The sequence below is a fragment of the Chlorocebus sabaeus genome, chromosome 4 (assembly GCF_047675955.1).
Source record: "Chlorocebus sabaeus isolate Y175 chromosome 4, mChlSab1.0.hap1, whole genome shotgun sequence".
NCBI lineage: Eukaryota > Metazoa > Chordata > Mammalia > Primates > Cercopithecidae > Chlorocebus > Chlorocebus sabaeus.
The window spans coordinates 33,984,989-33,994,266 of record NC_132907.1 but is presented as its reverse complement, the minus strand read 5'-3'; the positions used below and the strand labels follow the sequence as shown (position 1 = coordinate 33,994,266).

At 50.0% G+C, this 9,278-nt stretch overlaps 1 protein-coding gene across 1 annotated transcript in view; it reads left to right on the top strand.

The window, feature by feature from the left end:
- The first annotated feature begins 8,379 nt into the window (after positions 1 to 8,379).
- Positions 8,380 to 9,278, top strand: part of ZSWIM6 (zinc finger SWIM-type containing 6) — a 217,391-nt gene continuing 216,492 nt past the window's right edge. Inside the window, exon 1 of the mRNA XM_007973572.3 lies at positions 8,380 to 9,053. Within this exon, the coding sequence (XP_007971763.3) occupies positions 8,396 to 9,053 (658 nt within the window). The 5' untranslated portion in view covers positions 8,380 to 8,395. The remainder of the gene's footprint in view (positions 9,054 to 9,278) is intronic.

Sequence of the window (9,278 nt, the reverse complement as noted above, 5' to 3'; positions counted from 1 at the left end):
GTTCAGAGGCCACAGCATGGGGAGAGCAATAATTCAGAAAGTGAGAAGGGACATTATGGGTGGTTATATGACAATAATTAAGAGTAACAGGGGCTGGGCATGGAGGTACATGCATGTAGTCTTAGCTACTCCTGAGGCAGGAGAATCACTTGAGCCCAGGAGTTTGAGTCCAGCCTCAGCAATACAGCAAGATCTTGACTCTAAAAAAACAATAAAAAAGTGAAAGTAACAGGAAATAGCACAACTGTAAAGTCTGACACCAACAAACCAAAACAAAACCTAGAACAAACTAAATAAAAAATGGAGGGAAAAGAAGGGAAGGGAAAGAAGGGAAGGGAAAGAAGGGAAGGGGAGTGAAGTGGGGAGGGAAGGGAACGACAAAAGAAATAAAGAGAAAAAGAGAAGAAAAATCAAGCCAGCAATCTGGTTTTGTTGTTGTTGTTGTTGTTATGAACAAGCAACCTTGCGTTCCTTAGTAGCTCTTAAGGGCATCATTGTGCTTATAATCAGTCCTTATAATATGCTTAAGAAGTCAAAGAAGTGTGTCATGTTTTAGAAAGATTTCTAGCGTGCAAAGTTAAGCTTTTATTTTTATTCTGTTTTGAGACAGAGTCTCACTCAGTCACCCAGAATGGAGTGCAGTGGTGTGATCTCAGCTCACTGAAACTTCTGCTTCCCAGGTTAAAGCGGTTCTTGTGCCTCAGCCTCCGGCGTAGCTGGGATTACAGGTGCTTGCCACCGAGCCCAGCTAATTTTTTGTATTTTTAGTAGAGACAGGGTTTTGCCATGTTGGCTAGGCTGGTCTCAAACTCTAGGCCCCAAGTAATCTGCCCGCCTCAGCCTCCCAGAGGGCTGGGATTACACGTGTGAGCCACCACACAAAGCCCCGTCAAGCTTTTAAAAAGATTTTTGGGCCAGGCACAGTGGCTCACGCCTGTAATCCCAACACTTTGGGAGGCCAAGGCAGGCGGATCACCTGAGATCGGGAGTTCAAGACCAGCCTGACCAACATGGAAGAAACCCCATCTCTATTAAAAATACAAAATTAGCCGGGAATGGTGGCGCATGCCTGTAATCCCAGATACCTGGAAGGCTGAGGCAGAGGAATTACTTGGACCCCAGAGGCGGAGGTTGTGGTGAGCCAAGATCGCTCCATTGTACTCCAGCCTGGGCAACAAGAACAAAACTCTGTTTTTTTTAAAAAAAAAAAATATTTTTGGTCCTTAAAAAGTACAACTTCAGCTCTTTGGGAAACCTGTCCATTCTGGGTGTTTTTTTGCAAAAGTTCTGCATAACCATGGTTTTACTGCAATGTGATTCTGTGGGGGTGTGAGTTAATATAGATTTCACATTGAAAAATGTCTGATACACTGGCTTTTACTGAAACCTCTTCATTTTCAGAAGTCATCTAATTCTGGATTTGAACAAAGTCATTGGAAGTGACACTTCACATCTGAATTGTCATGATGCTATTCTTGACGGGGAGTGAATTCTCGAATATTTTAAAATACTGTAGGTGATAAAATGCTGTTAATAAATTTGTTTCAGAATTTGGCTTTCATGTTTTAAATTTTAATTTTCATGTAACTTAAATGCAAATAATCTTTATCTAGGCATAAGGTGCCCCCTAAAGTTACCTGGCTGTCTAGATTTTACATCTTTACTTCCTCCAAATAGGAATGAGAACGAACAAAATATTATTTGATCACTTTGAAAAATTATCATTCTATATGCTTACAAAGTGAATTTTGGAATGACATTACTTTCTGTAAATACATCCTTCATACATGTCAGAGCATCTTTTGTCTCCCTAAAGAATATGTCTTAAACCTGTTTTTCTTGTACCATCTCACATTATCAGAGATATCTGCAAGACAGTGATCAGGTAGGGTGAGGCAATTTTGAGAAAATTATTAATTTTAAAATTATGATTCTTCTATACTAACACTTTTTTAGTGTTTATAAGAGGGAGTTTTTTCCTAGTTAACACAGGTAAATAAATACTGAAGTAAATGTCTTTACATTATACTATTAAATAGCATTATTTTATCTTGTGACAATCTTAACAAAATAGTTCATGAAAAGTTAGTTATTTAAAAGGGGAAATATTAAGGTTATAAGGAAATATGGTGTTTCCTATTTCTTTTGGTGATCACTGGATTCTAAGCCTGTTTTGAAGCCTGATAAACATTCCAGTTTTAAGATGTTTTCATTTAATAAGATCCTCACCATTGCACTTTGCATTGGAATAATGAACAGAATAATAATAGCCTCGTCACTTTTAATAATATTTATTGGTATACAGACCATATGCTAAAATGTTTTTCTTTTCTGAAAATTAACACATGCAAATTATTTAATATTTAATGAAAGCAAATCTCTTTTACTTCTTGAGGGTAGAATTATTGCCCAAATCACATTTAAAACAAATTCATTTGTAAGCAATTTTGCCAGCCTGGTTTTTTGGTATATATTGAGATGCAATAATTTATTTTTCAAAATTCCAGCTTGTAACTTTAGAGGCTTCCATCCAGACACAATACACTGTTCTTAGAAGCAGGTTGGAAAAGATTGGTTGATTGATCAGTGGTTGAATATACTTTCTTTTAATTCAGCACATTTTAGAAGGGGACATCTTAAGGAATGAAATAGTGTGGGTTACTGAGTGACAATGTGGTGTGGAATATGATGTTTCCCAATTTTGCCTATTCTGAAGAATTATCCAGGGCATGGGTTAAAAAGATAGATTTCAAGCTCCACCCCAGCCCTGCTGAATCAGAATCTCCAGTGGAGAGGTAAAGGAAATGTATATTTTTAACAAGTGCTTGGGGTGATTCTTATGACCTGACAAGTTTGGGAAATACTGGATAATGGAAAAAAATTCTGGCTTTGGAGTGAGACAGAATTTGAATCCCTGCATGGCCAGATAGGAGCCAAATAACCTTTGGCAAATTTCTCTGAGCCTCAGTTTCTTCTTTTGTTTCTTGTGTAAGGGGCATTAAATGAGTTACTGTTTGTAAAGGACCTAGTACAGTGTCTGTGCCCACTGTCCAAAAATATTAATAGTAAGATATTAGTGGCTTGGCTGGGCACTGTGGCTCACACCTGTAATCCCAGCACTTTGGGAGGCCGAGGCGGGCAGATCACCTGAGGTCAGGAGATCGAGACCATCCTGGCTAACATGGTGAAACCCTGTCTCTACTAAAAATACAAAAAATTACCCGGCCATGGCGCAGGTGCCTGTAGTCCCAGCTACTCGGGAGGCTGAGGCAGGGGAATGGAGTGAACCCAGGAGGTGGAGCTTGCAGTGAGCTGAGATTACGCCGCTGCACTCCAGCCTGGGCGACACAGCAAGACCCTATCTCCAATATATATATATATATATATATATATATATATATATATATATATATTTATTTATTAGTGGCTTCTCAAGGATTCAACAAAGTTAAAATGAACGCTCTTCAAAGTTAGAGCAACTGTTTTAAATTTTTCAGTTCTGGTTTATCATTCCCTGCTTACCCCTTCCTTTGCACAAGAATCTATTCCATGGAAATGACTGACCAGGTTGACTCTTTTGGCACTTTCCCCTGTTACTGGACATTTTTCACGGATGAAGTATCATCTACTCTCCCTCATTCTTCACTCTTTTTAGCCATACAGAGTGAGATGCTCTCTCACTGCACAGGAAGAGAGAATGCCTGGTTCACAGGTTAACTATGCTGTTTTAGGCTTTTATTCTCCTCTAAACAAATTATATTCCAGGGAACATAATTGGCTTTGACTATAGTATTAAAAATATATCCCAGTATGAAAAAGAGAATGGAAATGAATATAACTTTGTGTCCATCTTCAAATGACTTGAAATTCCTTAGATCTAATTTAATTTCCATGTCTTGGAATCTTCCTACTAATGGCAAATTATTATCTTAATTAGCCGAGATGACTAGCAATAATGATGAGGCAATGCCATTTTCTCCTTCTGCAGGTCTCCTAAGTGCTGGGGCCCTGTGAAGTTCTTGTCACCAAAGGGTAGTTTTCAAACTTTAGTGCAAAGACGACTCATGTGGGGAGCTGCTACATGTGTTAATGTTAGTTTCCCAGCTCCAGAGTTGTGTGCATTTTGCCCTGGGGCACTCTAGGGGTCTCTCTCTGAAAACCACTGTTCCAGGAATTTGGTAAACCACTACTGAATTTAATTCCAAAATTTCTAAGTTAAAGGAGGGTGGAGGAGCCATGATATATCTCTGGTTAGGACTCCACTGCCCTTCTCAAATAAATTCCTTTGCCATTCATCTGTCCATCAACCTATCTGTGCATCTGACTGCAATTGGCTGGGTGCTACATGTGGTGCTCAGGTGGGCATTGGGTGGGGTTTTCTCACTTCCTTGAGATCATCAGTTTAGCTACTGGGAGTACTATTTATGAAGTGGGCCAGGGAGCCTAGCTCCTGACCACACTGGTGGTGTGGTGTGATGTGATATGAGTCACTGCATATGGGAAGCAGTAGACTTTCTGTACTTTGATTTCCTTCTATTGCCTAATGGTAAACACTGGAGGTGGCTCTATCCCTGATTTGGTCCCTGGGGTAGAAGCCTGCTGGAAAAGGGCAATCATAAGTAATTTAGTAATGATTTCTATGAACACCAGGAAAAACACTATAATTACTCAAAAAATGAGAGATGGCAGAAGCACTAGCCAAAGATGACATACCATCACTTACTTCTCCCGTGGCTCATGGGTGTAGCTAACCTCTGGGGAGACAGAAACCTTGCAGGACAGTGCTGGGCATTCACGGACTACAGAAATGGACAAGGCATACACCCAACTGTCAGATAATTTCTAACCAGAGAAGGGGGCGGCGGGGGGGAGAGAGAGAGAGGACAATGGCTCAGGCAAGTGTAAACATAACTCTGATGCTAGGCAGAATGGTATAAATGTCACAAGAATGATCCAAAGTTCTCCTTAAAGGGGCTTGAGGAGAGAGATCACACATCCAGGTGGGTTTTCCCAGAGGAAGTGGCATTTGGGCAAATCCTTGTAGGAAGGGTAGGAATTTGACAAGTTGCAAGGGAAGGGAGAGACATTTCAGGCAGCAGGAACATCTTGAGCAAATGTGTGGGGTGGAGAAGTCCTGTTGGGACATAACAGAATTCCTGCTGGGGAACTGGGAAATGTTCTGTTGGGTTTTTTGTGGGAGGCAAGGCTGAAAAGTTGGGTTTGGTCAAGATCAGATCTGAGTTTGGATTTCTTCCAGTAGGCAGCAGAGAGCCATTTAAAGGGACTTGAGCAGGAGGGTGACACACTCCGAAATGTACTTTCGGAAGCACAGCAGCTGGGTGGAGGATGATTTGGAGGAGGAAAGGCTGTACAGACACACCAGGGAGGAGGCTCCTGCAGAGTGAAAAGGAGGAATAATTGACTGTGAGCAGCCAGAGGGGCTGGGATAGACAATACAAGTCAACTGTGGGAGTTGCAGGCAAGAGGCAAAGGCAGAGGAAAAGAGTTTGGGGCCCTGGGAACAGGTGGCAACAGTATCAAAAATAAAAGAAGAGAACCTGGCTTCTAGGGAAAGGTGGTTCTTTGGGTTTGAGGTGGCCATGGGCATCCTGGTGGTGATGGAAAAGTGAGATGGCCACCAGGAAGAAATATGTGAGCTGGAGACGGAGATGATACTTTGGGAAACGGTTGTAGGGTGGGTGGTGGAAACTCTACATGTGGTGGATCATCCAAAATGAAGAGGACCGTGAAAGGCTGCAGGACAGGGTATACATTAAACGGGTTGAAGGAAGATATACAAAAAAGAGGTAGGGAAAAGAGGAGTTGGAGACACTGGAGCGATGGCAGAATTCCAGGAAACTCAGGGACCAGTTCAAGAGGGAGTCGGTAATCAGTGTCAGAGAATGCAGGGAAGGCCAGCTGGGTCAGGCTGAGCTGGTGGCCCCTCATTTGTCTCTGAATTAGAGAGCTAAAGTATAATAGATCCCTCCGGCAAATGACGGTGCCTTAAATCCAGTCTCTTGCTCATTATAATAACGAAAGCTCTAAAAGTTAGGCACCTCCAAAGGTAGCTATTTTCCCGTTCAATGTGAATTAATCTTTTCTACTAACAAGCCCTATGAACCTGAATGAGTCATTTATCCTGTCGGGGGGCACCAGTTTTGTCATCGCTGACTTTCCAGTTCAGTGATTCTATGTGTTTATGTATGAAAATGCTTGCTACTACATATTATACAGCCTAAGTCCTATCATGACTGTTTCTGGACAGAACAGAACCCAACTTGTGTTTTACTTTTAAACTTACTGTCTTCTATACCTATGTTTTATACAATTTAAAGATTATTTTTATTTTTAAAGAGATCTAGAAATGACTTCTCCCTCTACTTGCCCATAAAGATCTTCCAGTTTTCCGCAAAGGCTTTTTCCTAGACATGGAGGAGGTGCCCAGAAAAATACTGGACGGATATACAAAAACATAGTGTCACAAAAATTTTCCTAACAAGTAAGGCAGCTGCGGAAAGTCGGCCAGCGTTCCGACCCCAGGGACCTGCAGCCTGGGACTTGTGAAGGCCCGCGGTGTAGTTCGAGGTTTCCAGGGCTTCGGCCCCGAATGAGCTATTTTCTTTAAAACGCCGAAGCGCGCTATCCCTTTAAATCCAGGCTACCAGGCAGGCGGGTGGGGAGCAGCCAATAACCTTAAAAGATGCGAAAGTGTCAAAGGAGATACAGTTTATCTCCAACAATGGGAGCGGATCAGCACCACTGTTTACAGTAAAAACAGAAGGTGGGGCTGGAAGGAAGCGTGTCTCCGACGCGGTAATTAAGTCTGCGGCTTGGACGCAGATTTGACCGAGCTCTATGGAGCACGAACAATGTCCGCAGGGCTCCCAGTTCAGAGAGGGACTCGCTTCTTTGCCTTCGCCCGCGTACAGGTACCGGCGAGCCGCGCTCTGCGCTCGCTCTCCCTGGTCCACCCCTACGCTGCCCGGACCCTGGGAGACTAGCCCTGCGGGCGCCGCCAAGGCGGCTGAGAGCGCTGCGCGCGTCCTGAGCGCCTGCACTCCGCGCAGCCGGGCGCTGGGGTGGGAGCCGGGCCGCATACCCAAGTGCGCCCGAAGCCGCCGTCCGCCGCCTGGCGGGCCGTCTGCCGCGGGCTGGGCGGTGTGCGCGCGCGCCCGTGGGGCTTGCGCGCGCCCCTGCGGCGTGTGTACTCACAAAGGTGTGTCTGCTAAACCCACAGCCCGGGCTGCGTTCCACCCCAAGCGGGAGAAACCCCGGCCTGGAGCAGGGCCTAGTCCGCGCGGCCGCGAAGGCGACAAGGGCGGCGGGGGCGACAAGGGCGGCCGGAGCTCCCCGACTCCTAGCGGGCTTCCTGGACCGAGGGACTGAGGCAGCGAGGGCGGGACGGTGGCAGCCGGCTCCGGACGCGCGTCGCGCGACTGCTGGGCACGTTCTGAGCGCTCAGCGTGTTTTCGGGCACAGCCCTGCAGTCGGGACGGAACGGACTCGGGGCTCGGGGATGGGCGCACTGCAGCCACGCGGGGCAGCGGAGCGGACGCGCTGCTTCCACACCGGGTCTGCAAAAGTCAAGTGGAAAGCTGCCGCCGAACGCAGCCACCCTCCCCCTTCCCCGCCGCAGCTTCGGCGGGTGGTGGGGAGAGCTCCCCTGGACCGGCTGGAGGGGAAGCTGGCAGCCGGTCGGGTTCGGCCGCGCCTCCTCCGCCTTCCTCTCCACCCGCGTCCCCCGGGCTCCATGCCGCATTTCTTTGTTTTGAAAGCGCCTCCTCCGCCCAGAGGCTTTTCCCCCGAAGGGCAGGCTGACGGGGGGTGGGGCATCGGCCCGTGGGCCCTGCCCTCCATTTAGATGAACCCTCCCCTTCACTCACCTCCCCCATCTCCCCTTTCCTCCCCGCTGCGACCCACGAGGCGCATCCTCACTTCTCGGACTTCAAAGAGAGGCTGAGAACTGGAGGGGGAAAGTGGAGTAGACAGGGGGCGCAGAGACCCATCTACCTCAGCCCGGGCCCGGCGGCCCGCCCCCTCCCACGGGAACCCCGCCTGAGCCCCGCCCCCCCCGCGTCACAGCAGCCTGACATTCTCACAACCCACCGGGCACCCAAACCGCCCGCCCCCGCCACCCCCGTGTCCGCCAAGCACTCTATTTATGTTTCAGCCCAGCGATTTGCATGGGCCCCGCCCCCGGCCCTAGGTTCCCCCTATCGGAGCCCCGCCCCAGCCTCTACGTCACAGCGGAGGCCCCACCTCTTGTGCCCATACAAGGAGCGTCGGGCCCTAGATGGCAGCGTGGCGTCGCGACGGCGTGTGCGTGTCGCGCTTCCTAGTGCCGTTTATAGGGTCCCGGCACTTCCGCTGTCGGGTTAGAAGCGGCGCGGTCATGGCGGAGCGCGGACAGCAGCCTCCTCCCGCGAAACGGCTTTGCTGCCGGCCGGGCGGCGGCGGCGGCGGCGGGGGCAGCAGCGGCGGCGGCGGCGCGGGTGGCGGCTACAGTTCTGCCTGTCGGCCCGGCCCGCGGGCGGGTGGCGCGGCGGCGGCGGCGGCGTGCGGGGGCGGTGCGGCGCTGGGGTTGCTGCCGCCGGGCAAGACCCAGAGCCCCGAGTCGCTGCTGGACATCGCGGCGCGCAGGGTGGCGGAGAAGTGGCCGTTCCAGCGCGTGGAGGAGCGCTTCGAGCGCATCCCGGAGCCGGTGCAGCGCCGCATAGTCTATTGGTCCTTCCCCCGTAGCGAGCGGGAGATCTGCATGTACTCGTCCTTCAACACCGGCGGCGGCGCCGCGGGCGGCCCTGGCGACGACAGCGGCGGCCCCGGCGGCGCGGGCGGCGGCGCGGGCGGCGGCGGCGGCGGCGGCTCCTCGTCCTCCCCGGCCGCCACCTCGGCCGCCGCCGCCGCTGCCGCCGCCGCCGCCGCCGCGGGGGCCGGGGCCCCGTCGGTGGGGGCCGCTGGGGCGGCGGACGGCGGCGACGAGACGCGGCTGCCCTTCCGCCGGGGCATCGCGCTGCTGGAGAGCGGCTGCGTAGACAACGTCCTGCAAGTCGGTGAGTCACGGGGCAGCCGGGGGCCGTCTGTCCGTCTGTCAGTCCCTGGGTGGGGGGGGCGCCCGCTTTTCTCCTGCGGACAGCCCCCAGCTCCGCGCGCGCCCGCACCCCTGCGGGTGTCCTCACTGGCCCGGACGGTCCTCCTGAGCGGAGCGCCCATTTCCTCCCTCCCTTCCCTGCCCCCGGTCGCCCCGGACGGGCGAGCGCGAGTGGGAAATGAATCAG